The following is a 26112-nucleotide window of genomic DNA, read 5'->3' on the forward strand; positions in this document are numbered from 1 at the left end:
CAGACAAATCCAAATATGTGAAAATATATAGGGTGTTCCATTTAAAAAAATAAAGTAGGTGGCGAATCTGAAAATATTTTAGTCGAAGAGAACGCAATTAATAATACTTAAATCTGAATTGTCAAATTTTTGTTTTGGCTAGAACCCTATAAAGTTCTAATGAACGGTCGTCGTGGATGACCCTGTATAGGGTAAGTAACTTTAAATGAATCAGATGTGTATTTGATCATATTTTGATCGTTTTATGTAAAGGCAGAGGGATCTACAAGAAAAATAATATGACTCGATTAAACACTGACATTAAAATATCCTTAACAGGTCAAACACTTGTGCGTTTACCCTTTTCGTAATATTCTTGATATTGACGCATCTGAGAGCAAAAGTGTAACAGAGCAATATTGTTAAGAATAGAATAGGATTTGCTCTTGTTTTCATCTAAAACCGGGTTTTGTCCTGTCAATATCATGATTTCAACAGCGAAAAAAGTAATGAACGTTGCCGTGTACCGAATACACCTCAATTATCAAATTTCAAGCGAGTGTGTACCCGTTATGGAACCGAATTTTAAAACAAAGCCTTATCAATTTGAAATGAACACTTTGAGGTATCTATATCCGTGTTTTGTTCGGTCAATATCTATCGGCGTCGCCAAAAAACACCCCTAATAAACAACCCTACACATAGAAGGTCGGTAGAGTGAACTTTCTTAATGCAACTTTTATTTGGTAAGAACAAAAAACTAAAGCAGTATCATATAAGAAATTTTCTACTCTTTCTATCGGTGCATAACAAACATTTTTTTGCCTTACCGTCGCGTTTTTAGAGTGCATTAAATCACTTTCGGCATAATAAACGATCCGACAAAACTCGGAGATCATATAGAAGCAATAGGAAATTTTCCTATTTTCTAGATTAAGCTGTATTTAATATTTCTCTATCTCTAAAGATAACGAAGTAGAATTATAATAAAATAGATTTTTTTGAATCTTTTTTCTCAAATTCCCTAATTAAATTTGTATTGTCTTATTTAATTTTCTCATCATTATATGTATAATAATCCTTTGTAACATCTTTTCCAACACAAAAAAATCTCTCGATTATAATCAGAATCCATTAGCATTTAATGATGTGGTGGCTACAGCCTGGAATCCCCTTGTTTCAATCCAGACGGTTGCTCTTCAAAGCCTCCAGCAGTTTGCAAAGACGGTTTCGTGACGACTTTGAACCTTTGCGGTTTACCGTTACGTGCCTTTCATATTAATAAACTCTCAAACGTCTCTCTCTCCGCTGTCTCAAAAAGCTTTCTTCTCGTGCATAACTCACTGTACATATATACACGAATGCGAAATGCGATTAAACTCAGCGGATTATTCTTGTTTTTCCTTTTTTAGTTTTCCACATAATCCCCATCGTTTGTAAATAATTCAGGTGAACGCCCTCGAAACTGTTTACGTACACGTTGAATTGTAAACAAACCCATTCAAAAAGTATTTCCTATAAAACGTAAAAACATCTTTCTACTTAAACGATCAAAAAGTTTTCTAAACCTTTTCTAAACGAAAGATTTATTTTTTATTTTTTTTAATCGATTACTTTCAAACTTACGAAAGCTCACAAACGTCAGAGTAGCAGAGCGTCGTCGTTTGCTTTAACTTTGAATTTATTTCATCCTCTAAACGTTGTCGTAGTTTATGGATTTAAAGTAACTTTAGCTTTCCAAACTCCCCTACATACATTACGACAGCAACAGGAAGTTTGTCCCGGAAAGTATTAGTGTCAGTTTATTTCAAATAATCTAAGAAAGCAGGCTAAATTGTTTCCAATATATACTTTTGCTTCTTTGTTTTGTAATTTCTTCGGTTCAATGTGTTTTACTTGTGCATGGTTTCCCCGGTGACAACCAGTTCCTTAACCCTTCGTCGTCTAACGACCGGAAGTGAGCGGATAGTCTTGTAAAGATCCCGGAGGACTCACCCGGTATCGATTCTTTTGTTTGTCTAATAAGGCGTGAGTGACTGTCCTCGAACGACTCTGTAGTCGATGTAATGTTCTCGTCAAAGTGGTGGTGGTCTTTCAATGAGGGGCGAAGGTCTTTTAAGGTCAACTCGATTTATATCTTTTTACGAATCGATCATGAAAAATATTACACTTGGGGAAATTTTTAACAAGTGAACAGTTTAGAATTGCAAATTAGTTTGAAAAATGATAACATAAGTAGTCAGCCAATCAGTTCGATCAAATTTCTATCAGGAAACTTTTCCCCTGAGTAACGTCGCCCTGGATTTAGTTTCCCCAAGAATGCTAATGCATACTAGAACAAGATAAAGCTTCATCCTTCTTACCACAATCTGCAAATAGATATCTAATTATAGAATTTTGTTTCTTGCAAATGACTCAAACAACGATCATTTTGATTACTACTTTAATTACAACTTCAAGTGAAAATTTTTTATAAATGAAAATAAGTTAACACTAATAAAGCAACAAGTTTAGTCCAACTATAGTGATTAAAATACATGGTACGATATAGTACAACGAGTGTTGTTGCAACGAAAACGAGACATGTTGTAAGCAATTCTTAAATTCATCTTTAAACACGTTTTATTAAAGGTTATAGGTAAACATATTTTTGGATATTTACATATCCCCGTCGACAGGGCACTAGGTGTCACTGCCATGAAAACGAGAAAAGTTAATAGATTTCGAACTCTCAAAATCCAGAACTGGGGAAAGAAAGCGGATAGTTAAATACCAAAGATAATAGTTCCATCAAAATAAAAACATCACATTTTTTCAAAACACAATAACTTATCAGCAAAATGTATGGAATATTTTGGCAAATGGTTGTTTCAGGTAAATAGCTTTTTCCTAGTCAGATACTATCTGCTTAGGCAAATAGTTTTATTCTATTTATTTCAGTCAAAATTCTATTTTCCTAGGCAAATACTATACGGCTAAAATATTTTCAGGCAAATAGCTCCCAAACCAACCCAACCCAACCTCAGCAATGCTTAATTTCTTTAAGACAGGTCTGCACTTCACAGTCACTGTTTTCTGGGCAAGGGATGTCAAAATGCCAGTGCCAGCCTTCGAAATTTCAGTGCAGTACAAAAAGGTGTACTTGTTTCAAACATAACATGACGTGCAGTAATAGATGCCATTCCAGCAATAATTGTCAACATTTTCGGGCATTCTTTATTACACGTTTTGTAGCTTTTAGAATTGTTCTTCTATCAATGTATCTTATAACGTTTGTAATGCTGTTCTCAAGTCCCAGAAAATTGGCCCAATTATTTGACTCCCTATTAGACCACACCACACATTAATAAATTGTATTTGAGGATTTATAGGATGAAAAATAAATAAATTTTCACGAGACCAATAGAGCATATTTTTAGTATTAAACATTATTCTATTTGAAAATTTGGCTTCATCGGTCCATAAAATGCATCTTAAAAAGTTCACATTTTGCCTACGTATATCTGCGATCCATTGACAAAAGATTAGCTTCCTTTCAGTGTCACCAGGTACTAATGTTTGCACTGGTCGGTAGTTATAGGGCACAAATTTACATTTTTTTAGAATTCTCCATATTGTACATAATTGTCTTTTGCTAAATTTCTGACTGAATTACTTTGGTACGTAAATATGCCAAAACATTGACTTCTATTTCTTCATTTATAATAAATTGGTTTCGAGTTTTGGTTTTCACAAAGGCTCTTTCATAACTATGAAATCTTCTGTATAAGTTAAGAAAATACCGTCTGTCTGGTTGATCACGTTCTGGATACATTTCACCATATTGTTCCAGTGCTCGGGAACTATTTTTTCTCGACACTAAATAAGTCTCTATCATGTCGCATTTTTCTAAATGAGTCAATACTATTTTTTAATATTAATAACTTAACTAATAGGATAATCTGAATAAATGAGGAATATTAATTTTTTTTTAATTAACTTCAAATCAATAATAATTTAGCATTAGCTTGCTGTCTAAATCACCGTCTCGAATGGGTTAACTTACTTATTAAGTTACTGACAGTTACTTATGACCAAGGTTTGTAAAGCGTATTGTACCGTATTGTATTAACTTGGAGAGTAATATAGGAAATGAAGATTAGGAATCAAATAAAACTTTTACAACAAGTAGATGGCTGTTTCATGTTAAGTAACAAAATGGTGTCCAAAACTGGTATTATTAGTTTAAGCTGCTTTAAGATGTAAGAAGGAATTAAAAGAAATCTTTGTGAAAGATAGTTATATGAACAGATAATTAATGTGGACAAAACGGGTTTATTCTAGAAAAAGCTACCGCCACGCACGTTTATATTAGCAAATGAAAAGTCTTGCCCTGGCTATAAAATTTTAAAGGACCGTCTCACAATGTTATTAGACGGCAATGCAGCAGGCGATCTCAAATTAAAACCCCTGTTTGCGTATCGTACGGAAAATCCTAAAGGTCATAAAAATGTAACAAAAGATAACCTTCCAGTGTTGTGGCGTTCAAATAAGAAAGTGTTATTATCAAATATAAACATTATTGTAATGAATAAGAATTGCATTTTATGGTTTTAATAATCTCAGATAATGATAATAATTTTCTTCAGCCAAAAATCTAACCATTGGATTAAAGTGCCATTGCAGTATTGAAAACATATTATTAGCAATACAAAATTCTGTGATCGGCCATTTCTCGCCGAAGGTCTCTTTTTGAGTGACCTTTCCAGGTCACTCAAAAAGACGCAGTCACACAAGTTGTGTTTTAACGATGAGTAATAAGATACAAACTTTCCGATTCTGGTGAAGAGAGATGAAGCCCTGGAAGATTTTGTGTAGCGTACATTGTAATAGGATTGCTGTGATCCAATTCTGTTTTTGCAACTAATTGTAACCAATAGACTTATAGGTACACGGACTCCTTTGCAATAGCTCTTGTCCGAACCTGACAAATGAAGAGTTATTAGAATACCAGGTGTTTCTGAAAGTTGTTACTAGGTCGCTAAGGGCTCGAAGCAATCTTCTTGAAGCGGGAGACATCGCTGCTTCAAGCTTCGAATTTTTTTAAAAAATCCATCCAAACTTTCTGCTCTTTTTTGTGAATGTTTCTTTTTAAATTAAGGCAGCTTTCTGTGATAGAGGACAGGTACCTCTATCTTCTTCTTCTATCTAAGTCTTTTTTATCGCGTTCTGTCTTTTAACGAAGATACAGCCATTTTATATAAAATTTTGCAGCTATCGGCTAGTTAGGGCTAGGAGAAGTAAATAGATGGCATCAAAATCTCTATTTCTTTATTACATTCTGTGGAGCCTTACGAGTTTCTCCCGGAGATGGTAAGTCCAAAACCTTCATTGTAGCTATAATGTCTGGGTCTATCTCCTGATTCGCTATGATCATATCATCCTGTCCAGCGATTGGAGCTTCAATAATTGCCATTTTCTGATCCTAATCTCTTGTTTTGCCTTTTGTCCACTTTAACGTACACGGAAAAAAAGAGTTGTTTTAAAACAAGTACAAAAACAGTCTTGGAACAATTGAGTTCGATAAAGAGAAAAATCTTTAACTTATTTACTTTGCGTTGAGAATAGTGCGTTTGGTTCAAGAATACTAAATCTGAGTCAAAACTACGCATATTCTTAGTTACACAAAGTTATCAAATATATTTTATTCTTGACGGATTTATATTGCGTTGCGAATAGTTTTCTTGGTTCAAGAAGACTAAATTTGAGTCAAAACTACGCGTATTCTCGGTTATAGAAAATTAACTAGACATATTTTATTCTCGACCCATTTATTTTGCGTTAAGAATAGTTTTCTTGATCCAAAAAGACTGAATTTAAAGCAAAACTACGCATATTCTTGCTCCCATAAACTTGTTTAAAAGTAATTATAAAATCAATCTTGTAAAAGTAGTATTTAGAGAAGACAAAAATCTTGTAAAATGAAATAATTCTTGTCTTCAAGCAAGAATGAAAAAATAGATTACGTATATTATAGTTAATAATTGAAATGATTAACAGAGGTCGCATTAGTCGTTGTGGGATGTGCATAGATAATACATAAAGTACTTTAAGTCTATGGCATAGACGAATACTACACGAATATTCTGCCCTCATCCCTCATTTCTAGTCGTTCCGCGATGTGTGATGGTGTTGATGGTCCATGCTAAATTTTTAATATAACACTTACATCATACACAAATTAAATAAATGGAATTTAGAAGAATTAACTGATGTCTTTAAAAGTAAGTAGTTATGTACCTATATAATTTTTTTTAATAAATGAATCTCCAAAAATAGTTTTAGCGGTTAGCGGTATGTGTGTGTTTTGTACTAATGAATTCGTTATCATTATAAAACAGTGATTCAATAATAAGTACTAATTAAATCTTTGTATAAAGGGTAAATCTTTAATAGTAACGGTTGCTCGCAGAATAGGGGAACCCCGTGGCACGTACGGTATATTTGACACTTGCTTTCAAAGTATTAAAGAGGTAGTCTTGGGTCAGATTTGATCTGTAATCGCTTGTAACTACCACCCTCCTTCTTCGTATCCTCGAAGACCAATAGACCATCCAAAGAAAACCCACCAACTCGCCATCTACAGTGTGTTAATTAATTATCGTACTCAATGTCATCATTGCAAGTATGCAACCAATATCACAGTGTAATACGCAAATCGCGTATACTGTGATATTGGTTGCATAATCGCTTATATTGCTGATGGTAATGGATATTGTTGATGATGGCCCTTTAATATACGAAAAATATTCTCGATGGATTTGAGGTCTACGTCATTCGTCGGAATTCAAATGTCAACTCTCAACATGGAAAGAATCATCTGCTTCCCAGATAACTTTTAACTCAACATTTTTTTTGGATGGAAGCATCCCCAGTCGTTTTTAATGAGTCTTATGATATGTAGTCATAGCTGATGTGTATTAAGATCTTCCCATAATACGCCATTGAAGAGAAAATCGGTGTTGGCGTATTGATACTCGTGGATGAAAGCGATTTTTGCATTTGGTTTACGTTGAGTGACACCATGTTTCGTCCTTTTCGTCATCCTCAGACAAGTGAGGTAGTTGTTCGACGAAGCACTTCTTATGGCCTATATGACGATAGCAGATTTTGAAAGCCTGATAATCATCCCTCTTTTGATAAGAACAATAGAAGAATTCGTAGGAAATACTACATCAGAAGAGTCATTTATAAAACGTGTCACCCCGAAAAAAATCATTAACCTCTTAATCTTTGATAATTATATCAATACAGTCTTTAAATACCTTCAGAGATGGCATGTTAATACCTTCAAACAAGGATAGCATCTAACAGAATCTGAAACTGGTTATTTTAAAACATTAAAGGTTTCGGCTAAATCTTTCACATTTTGTCAAGTTGATAAAAAATATTTGATAATTCGACTGCGTATGTAACACTAAGTTTTTTGAATAATTAAAAAAATCCTTTTATTGCATTATTTTTTGTTAATCTTCGAAATGCTACTAATATAGCAATGTTATGTCATTTCTGACTTCTGCATTTCGTCGATGTTAGTTGAATTTTGTGTGTACAAGAACGGTGATTAAACTTACAGTTTGTATTGAAAGCTCGCTACTGCAGTCTCTCGAGCGGATATTGACACAAGCGCATATAGAAGTTTGTAACAACAAAAGGGTTATTACATTATCTATCAATATTATCATGGTAATATTTACCTGTTTTACTATTTTCCTATTAACTTCAAAAATTGTGAACGAACGGTTGAGAATAATACGTTTGTGGACAATTTACGTGTGACATATAATTCATTCTTAGATTGTATTAGCGTTATCACCTCAGTTAATAGCTTCTTTCACATAAAATACATAAGAACCCTGCTTACATTCTTTAAAACATTAATAGACTCAACCATCTCCTCAGGAGACACCGGCCAAATATACATACTGCATGGAACAGATGTACCCAGCGTACATGAATCCCCAATAAGAGGACCAAAAACAAATCGCATTTTATCCGCCACCGTCGAAAAGTACTCACAAAATGAGTTAACCCATTTAGTTCCAAGCTGCTTTATGTTTAAAAAAATTGATTTTTTATACTTTTCCTTAAGATAAGATGGAATGAAGAATATAAAAATGTACACAGGTGTTTGAAACAAAAAATTGTTTTTGAGATATGAGATGGTGCAAAAATGCACCACTGGTAAGATAAGTGAACAACAGCACACAAAAATTTTGATTATCATTTATTAACTAAGTAATAAATTATTCGTAAATAAATAATAATACTAATACAACATTATACTAACAAATACCAACTTTAGTATAAAGTTTAATATAAAAAATATTTAAACTAAAATTGGTGCAAAAACGCACCAATGGGATTAACAGTATAAGGATTTATTGTGATAGTCCGTAAAACACTCTACATGTAAATGAACATTACACTTTATGGCATATTTTACATCTTCTACGAGCTTTAGAGTCGTGATTCTTTATTAAATAGTCATTGGAAGATTCAAATTCTCTGTTTGACCTCGTGTTTCGTTCAGTATTAGGTGTTGCGTTTTCATATTTCATTAGCTGAACTGCAATATGTGATTTAAAATCCAATTGTGCCATTTTAGTATTATTGACAGTATTGTATAATTTCCACGCGTTTATTATGACACTATCCAATAAATTAATAAATAGTGGCCACCACCACTTCTTTCCTAATACTCTTGTTCTATAGTTGGCTATTCCGTTATCGTGTAAATCTACACCACACATGAATTTATTATATTCTGATACCGCATAAGGTTGATTAACTAGTGTTTCCTTTTCTTTCTTTCTGTTGTACCTTTTAATTGATTGTATTGGCTCCACATTCAAATGGTTAGTAATTACAGTGACAACGGAGTTATCATTCCATCGTACTAAAGAAATTTTTGAACAGGTATCATAAGCTGTATCAAAAAAAACCCTTTCCTTTTTTGAAGTACATTTTATGTTTTCTAACGGACAATTTTTCGTTCTGTTATCGCGTACAGTACCGGTAGCAAAAAGCTTTATTTTTCAATTCAACAAACAAATCAAACGATGAAAAAAAATTGTCAAAAAGTATCCGATGAACATGAGCATTTTTCACTACAGAGAGTAATTGCATAACTACTTCCACCCAAGCCTAATTTTGATTTTCCCGTTTTCATTGCGGCTCCAGCGTAAGGTTCAAAGTGAAATAAATATCCGTCAGATGAACATAAACACCAAAGTTTGAAACCGAATCCTACCGGTTTCCGGTAGGAAAATCCTACCGTGACTTGAGCAATATTCCAAAGGTCAGGAAACACAGACAATTCAAGGCAATAGTTCACAATATGACATATATACGGTATAATTGTTGGACAACACATATTCAATATTTTAACACTAATACCGTCAACTCCAACTGTAGTTGTCTTAATGTTACAAAGAATATCCTATATTTCCTCTTCCGAAGCGAGAGAAAAGGACAGTGATTCGATGACACCAGGGAAGATATTAGATTGATAATGCCGAATTAAATTGGCGTCACCCAACACACTGATCTGTGCATCGAGGAAAAACTCATTAACTTGATCGGCGTTGCCTATAGATTCAGGAATTGTCCGTTGCCTGACACTAACAATACCCATCGACCGGAAAATCTGCCAAAGTTCACGAGAATTTTTACTATCTAACATATGTGACAGATACGCCCTCTTCTCTTTTTGAATAGAAGAATTAGTAAAATTTCGCAACTCCTTGTAGTATTTGAAATTTTCCGGATTTCTAGTTTTCTTAAATTTAGTGTACGCATCATTCCTAAGTTTCATCAACAGTTTTATATTGTCGGTGATCCAAGGGCGAAAAGTTTTTCTAGTTGTAATAATGCGTGTTGGAGCGTAGACATCAAAGAGAGTCAATATAAAAATGTTTAAGAAATTTACCTTATCGTTAATATTGTTAAGTTTGACAATATTTTGCCAGGGTATTGCTACTAAATCTCTTGAAAACAATTCTAAACTGAAACTATTAAAATCCCTGTAGTGTAATATTTTAGGCAATGCCTTCACACCTGATAAATTTAAGTTCACGTAAACTAAGGAATGGTCAGCTATGTCATGCACCGGAATAACCCCCGAATCGTTTACGGGTGCATCTGCATCGACAATAACATAATCAATGAGTGTAGCTGACATATCTGTAACTCGAGTTGCTGATGAAATAATTTGAGTCAGATTGTATGACTCAATAGCCGGTAGTAATCGACCACTGTAAGCTCCCGTCACACCAAAAGCATCAATATTGAAATCACCCAAGCACACCAATCCCTCGGATCGTAGAACCAGATGCGATAGGGCATCCTCAAAACTAGTTAAAAATTGGGAAAAATCAACATTTGGTCTATATATAACACCAACCGTCAGAAAAAACTCGCCTCTACTCACCTCAATCCACAAATGTTCTATGAAAGGAAAAACTTCGCTAAAAATGACATTCAAATTGTAAAGAGACTTTACATAAATTCCAATACCGCCCCCACGACCAGGAGGATCATAGGCTGAGCGCCCAACAAACAAATGACGGTAGTTAGGAATAGTGTAAGCATCATGATCCGAGTTAAGGTAGATCCATGTCTCCGACATGGCGACAATATCGTACGATTCTGTTTGTATAATATTTTTAACGGCAGCAAAGTGAGCTGGAAGCGAGCGTGTATTCACATGGCCTATCTTCATTAACACTTAGAAATAAGCATAAACATTTAGAGAAAAACAGAAGATTTTCAAGGTAAATACATTTACGAAACTGAAAGGGGGTTCGTTATGGAATAACTACTTTATATTATTTTTAAACAGTAAAAGATAAAAAGAATAAAACTGGGAAAAAATTAAATCAAAAGGCAAGTGAATTCACTTAATGAGGAGAAATATTAGCAGCAGTTGCACTTGTAAATAAAGATTGCTATTCAAATACAAATCTATCGCAAAAAAAAAAAAACAGCGCAAAAAGAAAAAAAAAACTACTCGAATAACCATACTAAACAAAATTCAGTCCATTATAACAACACAAAAATAAATACTTAGCTATTACTTTTTATGCTTTCGTGGTCGTAAATTCTTTTTTTCCTCCACCACAGTTACCCCTATCTTGTTCTTGAGCTCCTCAAAGTCGCTCTGGAATAGGATGGTATGAAAATTTTTTCCATTTTTTACAATAATTCGTCCATCAGACGTCCAAACGTTATTATTTCCAAAACACTCCCTGGCATTCTTGAAAACCTCCAATCTTTTACTTGACAAGGATTCTGTTATCAACTTCTTATTATATATCTATCTTAATCACAACAAAATAATATAAGAATTACCTCCCTTTCTCTCTATTTCCAGTTCATTAACAATTTCTTCTAGAGAAGCATCTAATTCCCTTTTTATGAGAAACAGAGACATTTTGCACAAAAACACACTCTTAACGCAGTATTCCATAAATGACTAAATTCGTTCGGAAATTCACCTAACAGACGCGTCTAAACTGGTTTCAAATAATACGAAAGATGATGCAATCCTTATATCTCTTCATACATCGTCCCAATCGTGCGTTTTTGCACCATTAATGTTTCAAGTCGTATTTTCAGAATCCATATTTTTATTTCGCGTTTCAAGATATATATGTGGAAAGTATGCACTAAAAACTTGCAAATGAAAAAATTTTAAACAATTTTATGCACTAAAAATAGTTTTATTTTCATTGTATATTTTGAACAGAAATGTTCAATAGAAAAGAATTGAAGTAAATATAGTTTAAATAGCAAGAATTATAAAATATTTTGATATGTATAGCCTAACAACCTTATACTGTTATCGTACAAACAGCTAACACCTTTAAATTTGGAAATGTATGGCTGTAAAATAATTTTAAAAACGGTGGTGCGTTTTTACACCAGTGGGACTAAATGGGTTAAACAACCGTTTTGGGTCAGAAATTGTAACTCCGTCAATATCTAATATTATATCTCTTTCAACATTATCATAAGTTTTAAATATCCGAAATGTCATCGAGACCTTTTTTCTTATTGGGTTTACTGGATTTCAAGCACCTTTTTAGTTGACTGAGCAAAATATCCAGTACTATCTAATTTTATGCGTTTCAAACTTGTAGATTTGGAAGCAAACAACTTCTTTGGCATATCCTTTAACGCACTATGTTTTGTTGACAAATCTCTCCAGACGAGAAGGTCTCATGGCATCATTGCTTAACACTTCGTAACAAATAACACACTGCGGTTGGTTGACATCATTTTTGTGTATAGCAACAAAACTATACATAATATTAGGGACTTACCATAATATCATAACCATCATGCAAACGAAAGGAGTTATCAGTACTCAGAAATGGTTTAGGTATTTAGGTAGGATTCCCTTACCTAATCCCATCTGTAGAAATACCAAAGCCGAAATATTCAAGAAGTAGGAACAAGCGGCTTTTTCAACATTCTATTTTTCCATTGATAAAATAATATGCATTTACTAACCTGGTCCCCATTTTGACCTTTGAAGACTACGTACCATGCGGAACTGAGCGATATACTTAACAAAAGTACTTTATATACAAGACATTTATAAAACACCTACGTACTTTTAATAACGTATACTTAAATACTTTTCAAAATAATCAATTAAATCCTTAAAAATATAATGTTATCGATCATGTTTAAATTATATAAATAAATCAATAAGTTATTAGAATTAAAACAAATTTGATTCTCGCTTTTTACGCCACTATTTACGAGTTTAGCACGTATTTATAATGCTAAGACTGAATAAGCTGAGATTATCCTCTCATTGCAAATGATGAGCACAATAAAATTGTTTGTTTTAACAAACTAGACATTGCTGAATACATAACAGAGTTTATGGTACACTTCCCAAGTTCTTTATAAACCGTCAATAATGAATCATATTTACTTATTTAACATTTGATTCCCCAAGATACGTCCTCTTTATTCTTGATTCATTTAAGTGGCTTAAAAACTTTCACAAAATCCTGTAACTTTAAACTTTAAAATCAGATTTGTCTACGCGGGTTTTAGTTTGAAACATTTCCTAACAACTCTACAAAACTTTTTAATTTTGTTCCAATAATTAAATTAAACTACTTTTTATGACTAACAATAGTATTGAGACGACTTCTTTTCTGAAGCCTTTTCTTTTGTTCACAACAATACCTCGTGCAAATATCGAGGAACAATAGTCGAAATTACAATAGAGGGTGAAATCTGTTGAATAAAGAGTGGAACAAACAAAAAATGATTTGGTTATTCAAAAAGAAATATCTCGCCCCCCCTTTTTTTGTGCGGTGATATTTTTTTCGTATTATTGTATATTTCGTATTAACATAGATCATCAATGTCTCTTGACCATCTGGTCGCATCAACTGATAAATAATTCGTTCCACAACCTGATAAAAGCACGCATCGTATGGCACGAGTGTTGCGCGAAGCTCTATTTTCGGAAAAGTCCCTTTGACAATTGAACCGTGCATTAAAAAATGTTTTTCGGGTCGTTAATTAATTAATTTTAAGCATTGTTCCCTATTTTCAGTAATGGAACTTTAAGAAATTCGAAGAAATTGTGGGTGAACGCTGTTAGGAGAGTGTCTTCTGAACGAAGAACAAGATTTAATTTTGCGGACGTGGCTCTCTCCGCGATGGAATCGAAAGGTGAACTTCATCCGAGACAACTTCATAGAACGTATAGTGTTCCGGACGGGAAAAGAATAAGAAGGGTTAATTTAGAAACCAGCCAATCGAGTGAAAAAGGTGAAACAATACCAACTTTGATCGAACCAAAACCAAAAGAGCGAGATAAGAAAGTCGAGTTGTTTCCGGATTTAACTAAACATAGAACTTCTTGTTTTATGGACGATGTAGAAACACTTCCGGATGTCAATAGTACAACCGTATTTAAAGGAGGGATTATTTTTAAGGGTATTTATTTACCTAGTTTAACAAATAGTTTTAATAATAAAAATTTGGAGTTGGCTTATTTGAGGTATTCTCATCGACAAAGACAAAAATCTTTGATTATTGTTAACATTGTTGATTTAATTTTAAAGGTAAGAAGATTTAATTCTTAGGTGTTTTAAAAATGGTGTGCTAAATGAATCCCAAAAGTGTCTAAAACCATTTTAGACTTAATAAGTCGTAACTTGAAAGGTATAAGACCAAAAACAATTATACAAATTTTATTTTCAAATTTTAGACACATTCAGAATATCGCTGTCGGTAACTGGAATACCTTTGCCGAAGATGAAACTCATAGATATGTTCCTATTGTCATTTATGTCCTCTTTGGACAATATTAGTGACCTACTTTAGAGAGCTATAATCGCATGAGATGAACTCTGTCTCATCGACTTAACAATTGCTATCTTTTATAAGATTTTTGCTACAAAATTCTGTTATTTTGATACTCAGTAACAATTTTGTATGTCCTGTTATCTATTGCTATGCCTATTATTCCATTCATTAATCAGTTGTTCTTATACCTTACCAAATTTCTTCTCTCCACTCATGTGTACAATCAACAGCTGTGTGCTATACACATAATATCTAATGCTATAATAACTTGCCCCCTCCACATACATAATACCTATCAGGTCTGTTATACGAAATCTCTTATAGTATCAGACTATGAACTTTCTACCCGCTCAAATATTTTCTGCAATTCCTGTAATACCTCATCCATTTGATGCATCCTTCCTTACTCTCATTCTGCTAACAATCTCACCATGTGAGGAAGATAACATCATCCTCCCACATCTGTTCGTACTCTCTGTTTTTTTTCCACGCTATGTTTAAACCTATCCTATCACGATTTACCTTTTCCCATAATTCTTCTTGTTATAGCTACGTTATTATGATCGGCATTTTTTTCGATTTTTTTCTTTTATTTATTCATTCTAAACCCACTTTCACGTCCCACTAGACATTATATTTTCGACCTTCGTTGAAATACAATGTCTATCTAACAACTTCAGATGTCATGTTTTTGCTCCATTAACTTCATCTACAAATGTACATATACACCTTCTTCTTTATGAGAAAAATGCACGAATGTATCTATCACCACTGCATCCCAATTAATATCTTCTCTTACGTTAACCATTTCTATGAGCGCAAAAATTGGCGATTCCACCTATCGCTTGTAACGTCTCCATACAGCTTCTGTATTCTTATAGTGCCAGAAGAAACATAGTCTCTAAGGTACATTTAGATTTCTTGTCATCATAGTATCTCTCGCCTTCTTCCTCATATATTAACATCAACATCAAACTTTCTAAACAATTAAATTGCACATTCCAACAATCACATCGTATTCCTTTTCCATAAACATACTCCCTACTACCTTGATTGTTAGTATAGACCAACGTTAAGTGTCATTTTTCACCCATTTACCTCATATACCGTTCCGAACCACTCACCGATACTATTCTACAACTATTCTACAATACACGCCCTTATCATAAACCTTGTGGGCCAACACTATTCTAAATGTAAGTACCTTACCGGTTTGCACAGTAGTGTGAAGTATTACATCTTATTCTTAAACACCATTTTTCTGATACCAGAACCACACCGTATTAATTGCGTTAGCCATATCGAAAGACTGTCATGGAAAGATAGAATCAGGTCCTCTCTCCTTACACTTCCTAACTATGTCAACTAAACTGTTCAGTACCAGAATGGTGTAGTCTAAAACTGATGCCATGAGATACTAGCCGATTCTTTTGTCTATCTCATCCCTATTGCATAGATAAAATGTGCTTGAAGTGAATTTCGTCGGAGTGCACGGAATGCATCTAAATATATTAGAATGTTGTAAAAAATCGCTTGTAGTAGATTTGTCAAGTCAATAGATGTTTTTTGTTTTGGCATAACTTCGCGAACTAAAAATACAAAAAAAACACAACATTTAGTTATTTTAGAAAAATTGTAAACCTTATTACTTACCTTATAATTCTCCAAGAAACAGTATCCTATAACTCTCCAATAGAAAGTGTCCAACATTTCCCCAAACCCTATGCCTCTAAAATGAAAATCAATTAATATAAATACTGACTTTATCTACCATTCCTTTGGTGAATGGAAATAACAACGCCACATAATATCTTTAGAGTACATTTACCTGAATTAATCCGAAGTAAGTTGTTTTGAAGCTACTAGATGATTGTTTTCTGAAAGTAAATATTTAAATGGGTGTTGCGCAGAGTACACACTACATGTTTATATAACCCGAGCGCTGATTGAAAAATGAATTCGTACAAATACAAAACGTTAAATTATATATGTCAAATTTATAACTACAAGAAATCAATTCCTTGTTACAGCTAGTTTTTAGCCTTTTCCATGTTAAATACTTCTGTGTCAAAAATTTCCTTCAAACTGTTCTAGCTACAAATCTATCTCTAACTGCTTGGTTTGAAACAGCCAATATTACATACATATATCAGTTACACGCATAGTTTCACCATCTTCCCGGCTTCTTTTATTAAATTAAAACCTTTCAGCTATGACTTATTATATTTGTATGTGTTGGTGAAAAATATTTCTTTAATACTTTGATCAACTTATCATACAGGTTTGAGCTTAATTTATCGGGAAGTTTTAGGCTAATTAACGTTGTCAGTCACAATGAATTGTTTCCTTCTTTAATATCACATAAACAAACATCAATGTTGATGCTTTATTCTTACAAAGTTTTCTTAATTATTTATCTTTTTATTGATGATGAAAACTAATTATAATGAATTAATTGCTGTTCGATAATTATTGCGCTTGATGTGGAGAAAGGTACTATCCTCTTTATTCATCGTCCATACGATCTTCTTTTTTCATGTTATTGTTATGACAGTAAATTTTTATAACTTCTGGTCAGCCTCTGACAACAGCAGCTGGTTTTTGGCAAGTATTTTTATCTTTTCCAAATCTGACAACGGATTGATCGTTTTTTCCCAACCTGATAGCACTTTCGTATTCTTTTACATCATTCATGTCCCAATATAATATCGTTCTTATAGATGAAGCAGGTTGACTGCTTACCGTATCTGTTATCTATTACTTTAAGTCCTTTAGAAGTCGTTCTTCATTCTTCAATTTTTTTCCGTTACATAGGAGTTCCAAAAGAGTACTTTTCGAAAGAGTGAAAATTACAGGAATTTTGTGCTGTGGATGGTAGTGTGATGCAGCTTAAAGGTACATGTTCACTTTCGATGCACTCCGTCTTTTAGTTGTCAATTGCTTGTCCTGATTACCAATACATCGTAAAATGGTAGTTGTTTCTTCTATTCTTTCTCCATGGTGAATTATATCATCGGCTGCTGGCTAAATGAGGTAAAATGGGTAAAAATGCAAAATAGCGAGGTTGTGAATTTTCTGTAAAAGTAGATTCTTAAATAACGTTCATCTTTCTATCAGTATTCTTCCCTTTATTGCGCATGCAGGTGTCTGGGTACATCAGAGTTTGTATGTTCTAGTTTTGTAGATAACCTCGTTAGCATTAATTAATCTAAAGGTAGGATGGCTGTTTCAGTGGCTGTCTCTCTCTTTCTCTCTCTTGTGATACGTAGCGCTTTTCGTTCAACAACTGAAAAGTTGTATTTCTCTTTAGCTGTTTTTAATATTCTTCCAATGTTTTCAACACTTACCACTGACACCATGTGAAACGCTATCTCTAATTCACACATACCTTGTTCTGGTGGCACCTGGGTTAGAGACCGTGAAGTTTAGGTTGAGCGATTTCAACGTTAAATTTGCTACTCGTAACATTATGTTGCTTGTTCTTTCTAGTAGTTTTTCTTCTTTTGGTTTTCTCTATCAACCTCAACCTACTAAGAACAAAACTTGTCTCAATAATATTTTTGACAATGTATCAAATTATTATCATTTGAGTTGTCCATTGTTGGCTCTGGTCATTGATACATCACGTAATAGTTGGTGGTTGTCCTTTTCTTCCTCTATGATGAATTTAAACATTGGATGTTGACCATTTAACACATAATAACAATATTTAACAAATAGCGAAAGAAATCCTGAAAGATTTCATTGCCGTGTATCCAACTTACAAAACTGACATCTCGGTATCATAGCCATAACTTAGCCGTTTCTTCGAATAGCTCCATATAGAAGTTGACGATGACTTGTGATACTGGCAATCTCATAGCTACTCCTCGATATCGCTCATAAAACTCTTCTGTCTAACTTAAGTAAGTCAATAACAGGCAAACCTTCACAAGTTTTGGGACGTACCCTAGCATTTCGTCATCATACATCATCTTTTCCGGCATTTTGGTAAAAATTGATTTTACGTCGATGTTGTCTAATATGTCCTGGAGATCCATTGTAATATTGCCAATTAAATCCGCAAGGTGTGTTAAATCTTTAACATGTGAGTCTCTTTCACTTTTACGAGGTATTCCGCAAGCTGGTGTATAGGTGAGATTATTGCGCCAAGTTTATGGATTTTCGGTAAATCACTCAGTAGCACGGTGCATGTAAAAACAGACTTTTTTATTTATGCAATAGACTATTCCTCGACGTAGTTACCTCGGCTATCTTCCTAACTGTTGAATAAATTTTGTTACTCTTGCCTGCAGATAGGACAATTTCAGTTTTTTCTATTACACCCCATAAAACTTTTCTTGCACCAACAATCGATTTGGACTTTGGTGGTTTGGCTGTTTTTAATACTCTTATGATTACCAAAATATCTTCCGCTTTTACCACTGGTATTCTGCGAATAACTACCTTTACTTCGCACATAATTTCTTCTTTTGACACTCGAGTTGGGAAGACCGCAAAATCTAACGCATTAGATAATATCGTCATTAGATAATAGCGAACGATCGATAATCACTGATTCCACTGATAAACTATCCTTCTTTTGCTATGTTCGACGTTGTAATGACTCCAATTTCACTCGGTGTGTGTTTTTCGACTCTTCTAGAACTATCATTCTACCTCCTCCTAAGTTATTCTATCGACATGTCTCAGTTCTGGTGTAATCGAGCTTCTGGTGTAAGCTCCACCATAAGAGAGCTTCTAAGTGAGAAACTACGATTTCTGTTATCGGCACTATAGTATCCTTCATCACTCTGTCATCTTTTTTCTTTCCAGTTTCAACTCTTTCAAGCTTGTTTCCTATTAACCATTTTCCACTTATTCTGTAGTTTATATAATCTTGTGTCCTCCATTTGACTTCTTCTGCAACGTATTCCTTTCTTTAGATTTTGCATCTTTATTTTTGTTTATCATTATATTGTTGCAAGCCTTTTTCTTTTGCTGATTTCATCACTACTTTTACTCTTGTTCTGTATTCTTAGAACTTATTCTTCTAACGTGATATTAAATAAATCTTCCACTTTACCATCTTACTTTGAATATCCTGATTCCTACCATCCTGTATCTCTCGTAGCCAAATCATTCCAAACAAAAGGAGTTAAACACAAGATATTTATTTATCTCAAGATATATCATTCTTTTATTGCTAAATAAATTTTAACCTATTTATGTACGTAGATTTGTGTTTAGAATTGTGTGAAAGATGAAGTAAAAAAGAGATCAAAAATAAGCGTTTCATTTTATTGAAAAATTAAATATTCTTTTTGCATTTCAACACACTATTTTTAAAACACCGTACATTTTTTATTTGGACATTTTTCTCTGCCACTTTTTTGCTTTTTAGGTAGCTTTGATATCTGTTTGTGCTGCTGAAACTAATGTGGGAAGCGATGTAGACGCTATAATATGGTCGGTTTGTTCAATGACTGCGAATATAGCAGTGTGTGTTTTAGGATGGTGGAGATGTTTTGCAAATAATTATCTTCACTGGGCTGCACTTTGTACATGGTTACTTTTAAACGTTCAAGGTTACCACTTTTAAATTCCAACATAAAAGAAAATAATGTTTGCGTTATTTTTTTTTAGGATTTTTAGGAGAAGGATTAGGTTTCGGTAAAACCGAAGAATTAGTTTGGTATGTTCTTTTTACGGTATTCGTTCCATACGCAATGCTTCCTTTACCATTAAGATGGTGTATGATTGCTGGATGTCTTTCGGCTGTTTGTCATATTATTATTCTCGTTATAACACTAACAAAAAGCTCAGAACATAGCGATGATGTAAATATTTTCCTTAAATTATTTTTTATTGTTATTATTACTATTATTTTAGTGGAAAGAATGTTTTAAAGACCGTATAATAGCGAATACACTTCTTTATATAACAGTTAATTTTGCGGGAATGTACACAAAATACCTAACAGATAGAAGTCAAAGAAAAGCATTTTTAGAAACACATAAATCAATGGAAACTCGTTACAAAACTCAAACCGAAAACGATAAACAAGAAAAGTTACTTTTGTCAGTTTTGCCTGATTTTGTTGCAAAAGAAATGATAAGAGACATCGCGAACGAGGACGGTACGTTCGAAGTACATCAATTCCACAAAATTTACATTCAAGTACACGACAATGTTAGCATCCTCTTTGCGGATATAAAGGGTTTTACAGGTAAGACTTAGTGAATTGGTAATAACTCCGATTTGCATTTAATTTGTACTACGAACAACGAACTTATTAAACTTATTGTCGTCTATCACAGCCCTCGCCAGCCAATGCAGTGCTCCAGAACTCGTTAAGATCCTCAACGAACTGTTCGCAAGATTCGACAAGCTCGCTGCGGTATAATCTCTCCTCTCCAGAATAATAAAACAACTTTAATTTATTTTTTTATGTTGATTTTGCAGGAAAATCATTGTTTACGTATTAAACTATTGGGTGATTGTTATTATTGTGTTTCCGGGCTTCCAAAACCTAGAACTGATCACGCTCATTGTTGCATTGAGATGGGACTACATATGATTAAAGCTATTAGAGATATTAGACATAAAACGCAGGTAAGTAAATAGATTATAAAGGAATTGTTAATTTATGTGTGTTTCGGTTAAAATACTTACTTAATTTGGAAAAATCTAGAAATTATTATGAAGTTTAAATTTGACACTTATGTCAAATGTCATTATTATGTGGGTAAGTTAGGAAACGAATTTTTATTACATTATCAAAATTATTTATTTATATTAATATAAATTTAATATAAATTATTATTTATATTTCAAACCAGAAATCAATAAGTTTACTAAGATTAATGCAAAATATCATATGCGAAATAATTATAAATGAAATCAAAAACTATTCACTAAACGTTGCAAAAAAATTTAATTAATTTTTTATAAAATTATGAATTAACTAAAAGCTAAAACATTAATTTAACAATAAATTAATACTTGTAAATGAGTCATTTTAATTTGTTAAAGCGTAAGGGTTTATTTGATCCATGATCGACCAGTTTTTGATAATTGAAAAGAAAAATCAACTGTACTTTTTACTGGTTTTAAATTTATTAATCGTTTTGTCTTACATGTTTCGATAACAAGTTATCATCTTCAGAGACGCTACAAAGAATTAAATTATAAATTATACTGGTTTTAAAAACATGTGGGTTAATTAACGAAAATGAATAATTCTATTTAAAAAATAACTAAAAAATACTTACTGCGTCAAATTTAATTAAGAAGAAACATTTAAATTAAGGTTCAACGTGAATACAATCAAAGATCGGGGTGTAAAACTAAAATTCTTGTTTGTAATTTGTTTTTGGTGTTAACATCTATGCTGTTGCTGTCGAAATAAAACGTAACGTGAACTTGTTCTTAATCGATAACGGAAAGAAAGAGAGATGTAACTAACTGGTTGTACCACTATTGCGAACTCTGTGTACGAATTAAATTGGTTTTTAAAAATCAAAATCACATTCATATCAAATATATTCTATGTTAAGATCAATAACTTAATTTAATCTTATATTATGTGTTCATTATTGTGTTTCCTACTTTCATTTAACAGATCTAAATGTCGATGAGTTTCAAAATGAAATATTTTCCAAAATGAGATAATATAAAACGAGAAATAGGGAGAAGAAAGGGGGGGGGGGGGGGGGGGGAAAGGGAAAAGGGAATGTTTGGTCGTAAGGATCCCAAAAAGTGCGAAATTGTGTATACGTACCACCTACACAAAGTCCTCTGCAATTTGGGAGGTTAAGGTTAAGGAATAGGAAAGGGGTTTATCAAGGATTTATAGAGTGGAGTCTTAAATGTGTGTATCTGAGAAACATATGAGATAGATAAATGTCGAACCAAAAATCAAAATATCGAATGTCTAAACGACCAGATACACACATTTAAGACTCCACTCTATAAATCCTTGATAAACCCCTTTCCTATTCCTTAACCTTAACCTCCCAAATTGCAGAGGACTTTGTGTAGGTGGTACGTATACACAATTTCGCACTTTTTGGGATCCTTACGACCAAACATTCCCTTTTCCCTTTCCCCCCCCCCCCCCCCCCTTTCTTCTCCCTATTTCTCGTTTTATATTATCTCATTTTGGAAAATATTTCATTTTGAAACTCATCGACATTTAGATCTGTTAAATGAAAGTAGGAAACACAATAATGAACACATAATATAAGATTAAATTAAGTTATTGATCTTAACATAGAATATATTTGATATGAATGTGATTTTGATTTTTAAAAACCAATTTAATTCGTACACAGAGTTCGCAATAGTGGTACAACCAGTTAGTTACATCTCTCTTTCTTTCCGTTATCGATTAAGAACAAGTTCACGTTACGTTTTATTTCGACAGCAACAGCATAGATGTTAACACCAAAAACAAATTACAAACAAGAATTTTAGTTTTACACCCCGATCTTTGATTGTATTCACGTTGAACCTTAATTTAAATGTTTCTTCTTAATTAAATTTGACGCAGTAAGTATTTTTTAGTTATTTTTTAAATAGAATTATTCATTTTCGTTAATTAACCCACATGTTTTTAAAACCAGTATAATTTATAATTTAATTCTTTGTAGCGTCTCTGAAGATGATAACTTGTTATCGAAACATGTAAGACAAAACGATTAATAAATTTAAAACCAGTAAAAAGTACAGTTGATTTTTCTTTTCAATTTTAATTTGTATTAGATAACATAGGAATCAGGTCGGGTTTCTCGTTACAGTTATCTGTAATACTACACTACCGGCATTGTAATTATTGACGTTTCTGTCAATTTGGAGGTTATAATCAACATTCCCAAAAATATTATTAAAGCATTTAAAATGTTATCTACTATAACAATTACCGATGAAGACTGTAAAATAATATTAAATAATTCCGAATACAAAGAACATCAATACTCAGGTAAAGAATTACTGCCATTTACTGAAGGTAGAAGCGGTGTTTTAGGCGAACATTACAAGTTAAAAATAAAATTAAAGGAAACACCGGAGGTTGTTAAATGTTTTGTGAAACGTGTATCAAAGTTCAATAAAAAAGAAGAAGGATTTTATGGAAAAATTGTACCAAAACTTTTTGAATACCAAATTGAGTCCACTAAAGAAGTTTTACCCAAGTGCTATTATATAAAAAATTCTGAGTATATTGTATTAGAAGATCTGAATAGGTGTGGGTTTTTCTCTATAAATACAAAATCTTTGTTAAATGTAACCCAAGTTGATCATTTATTATCATCTTTAGCAAAATATCATGCAGCAAGTATTACTTATGAGATTAAAAAAGGAAAGGAATTAGATAAAGATTTTCAATTATGTGAAGAATTTCCTGATGAGCTTAAAGAAGTTTATTATCGCAATTTTCCTGATGGAAAAGATGTTCTTTTATCTATAAAAAATACAATTGCATCACAAATTAATTTATTTGAAGACATAGTATGCAAAAGTGCACCAAAAGATAAATTAATTACTAGTTTAGAACAACTATGGGATTCAATCAAGGATTATGCTAAACCATCACAGCAATACAAAAATGTGATGTGTCATGGAGATTTATGGCAGTCAAATTTAATGTATTCAACTTCAAAATCACAATTTGCTATAATCGATCAACAAATGATAAGATATTGCCCACCAGCTTTAGATGTGATGGGCTTTATTTATCTTACTACAGATAAGGAATTAAGAAATAATCATCTTAATACTTTACTAAAAAAATATTATTGTTATTTGAGAAATGAACTCCAAAAATATCAAATATATTTGGATGTTTTAATACCAGAAGAGGAGTTTTTAAAATCTTGTGAACATTATAAATTATTTGCAATTATGCAGGCATTTAGTTATGCCCAAATTACTTATATACCATGTCAATTATTTGAAAAAATAATGGGTGGTGATGATGGAAAAACGAAATTTTTATTCGAAAGTAGAGCTTCTGTTGTTAAAAATTTGTGTGAAGAAGAACCTGAGTATAAAAAGAGACAACTTGATGTGTTGATTGATTTTGTTGAATATGCTGAGAAAAATATTTAAATTCTAATACTATTTCATTTTTAAGATTTTTTCTATTATAATCATGTTATATTAAATAAAAATTTGATGATGCATACTTAACTTCCTTTCATTTTAATTTTTTTTTACTTACAAATAAGTTTAGAAATGTTTTACAAACATTCTCTGGTTGTGGTGTTTGTTCTTCAAAAGCAGTGTGTGAAGTGTGTCTCAAACTCTCTACATCTATGTATTATTTCAAAAATTTGCGTTACACTTAGTACTCCTTGTAAAAAAATTGCGTATACTTTAATATACAACAATCAAATTCTATTTATTTGGGATACATTAAGAATTCATGTATCCCTCTTTGGAAAACACTGTTCTAGATTATGAAAAACAACTCTAGAAGTTCGCATTTCATTATCGTCATTATAGTTACCAACCTAATTTGTGCTATAGCTGGAAGGTGATGGCGTAGGAGTAGGTATTGTTATTTGTTGGAGAATTTGAAGCATATTATTTTTGTTGAAACTGGTTATGACGTGAACTGATGATATTGACAACCGGGTTTATTTGCAAAAGTATTTCGTTGATAGCTTCACCACTATTCCAAATGTTTTGTACTTGACTTCAATTTGCAGTTGGGAACTAAACGTTTTTACTGTTTCAGTCATGCAAGCAAAAAATTGCTTTAACAAGTCTTAATTAATTGGTGGCTTTTGACTACTTTGTTCCTCATTCAAGTGTTTAAAGTACTTCTGCTACTTAATTCTGTATTTCTTTGGAGTAGCACGTCTGATTGTAGACATCGACAATAATCTGGGAATAGAGAAGAATCATCTACTTGGCTGTTTTCTTCTTCCCCAAGAGTATTCTGCGTTTCAGCCTGCTCAACAACAGTTTGGAATGTCGTGTATCGAGTTTGCGATGCTATATGGAAAAATCTACTCCTTTCAAAGAAACTTGGACAAAAAATGAACCCGATTTTCAACCAACATTAAAAATTTCAAACTGTGCCATTGATGAAAAACATGTAGTTACAGGCAATATTGTTATATTTGCATTTGTGAACGCTTATTGTAATTTTACCGCCATGGGGGAATATTTGCAAATTTAATAATCGGAAAGAAATTGCTTAAAAATACTTTGTAAGTATTTCTGCTCCATGTCTTTATCACAGATGAGGCTTCCTCCTTTACATAAACTAAATGTTTATGCGTCCTTATCCACATTAAAATATATAATTTCATACTTAGTAGAGCTAGACCTGTTTCAGGAAATACTTTCGAAAGTTTGGCAAAAAGATTTCGTGTTTACTTGAGATATACAAATTACATCTGAGCTAGTGAGCACTATCGAATAATTCCATAGTTTCCAAGTATTCGAATAATTCGATATTATAAAATTTATTCGAATGAATAAATGGTGTCATATATTTGTTGATTGCTGAAACAAATTAAAACGCAAAAGGATAATTAAAATAAAAATATCGAAAGTACTATTCATTCACTCATTTGACAAGAATCAGTAGTCGTACAATGAGCAGTCGTCTCGAAAGTAGAATGAAGAGAGTGAAACTATGGAGTTGAAATGGAGTTATTAACAAAACAAATACACTATTATAGTCAATATTTAAAAACGAAAAGACTATAACACATACTAAAAAAATATTATATATATTACTGAAATAGATTTAAATTA

The 26112-nt window shown here is 32.6% G+C and overlaps 2 protein-coding genes and 1 long non-coding RNA gene across 3 annotated transcripts in view; 2 read left to right on the top strand and 1 right to left on the bottom strand.

The window, feature by feature from the left end:
• The window catches only part of LOC111419609 (adenylyl cyclase 78C), a 136220-nt gene that overhangs the window by 68161 nt on the left and 41947 nt on the right, over window positions 1-26112 (top strand). The window contains exons 3-8 of the mRNA XM_071196341.1: window positions 13604-14117; window positions 19745-19928; window positions 19987-20180; window positions 20233-20569; window positions 20661-20740; window positions 20806-20955. Coding sequence (XP_071052442.1) covers window positions 13604-14117; window positions 19745-19928; window positions 19987-20180; window positions 20233-20569; window positions 20661-20740; window positions 20806-20955 — 1459 coding nt within the window. The remainder of the gene's footprint in view (window positions 1-13603; window positions 14118-19744; window positions 19929-19986; window positions 20181-20232; window positions 20570-20660; window positions 20741-20805; window positions 20956-26112) is intronic.
• Window positions 21438-22049, bottom strand: LOC139429923 (uncharacterized). The gene is made up of 2 exons (XR_011640520.1): window positions 21615-22049; window positions 21438-21513 (listed from the first exon to the last, which is right to left on the bottom strand). It is a non-coding gene; the product is annotated as an uncharacterized lncRNA (long non-coding RNA).
• Window positions 22459-24526, top strand: LOC111421316 (uncharacterized). Its single transcript, XM_071196343.1, has 2 exons — window positions 22459-22893; window positions 22995-24526. Exon 2 carries the CDS (start codon window positions 23242-23244, stop codon window positions 24448-24450), a length of 1209 nt encoding a protein of 402 aa, XP_071052444.1. The 5' UTR covers window positions 22459-22893; window positions 22995-23241; the 3' UTR covers window positions 24451-24526.

Source organism: Onthophagus taurus, chromosome 6, assembly GCF_036711975.1.
Source record: "Onthophagus taurus isolate NC chromosome 6, IU_Otau_3.0, whole genome shotgun sequence".
In the NCBI taxonomy this organism is placed as follows: Eukaryota; Metazoa; Arthropoda; class Insecta; order Coleoptera; family Scarabaeidae; genus Onthophagus; species Onthophagus taurus.

Excerpts from the sequence above, each read along its gene's own strand:
- LOC111421316 (XM_071196343.1), top strand. The coding sequence starts at position 23,242 with ATGTTATCTACTATAACAATTACCGATGAAGACTGTAAAATAATATTA.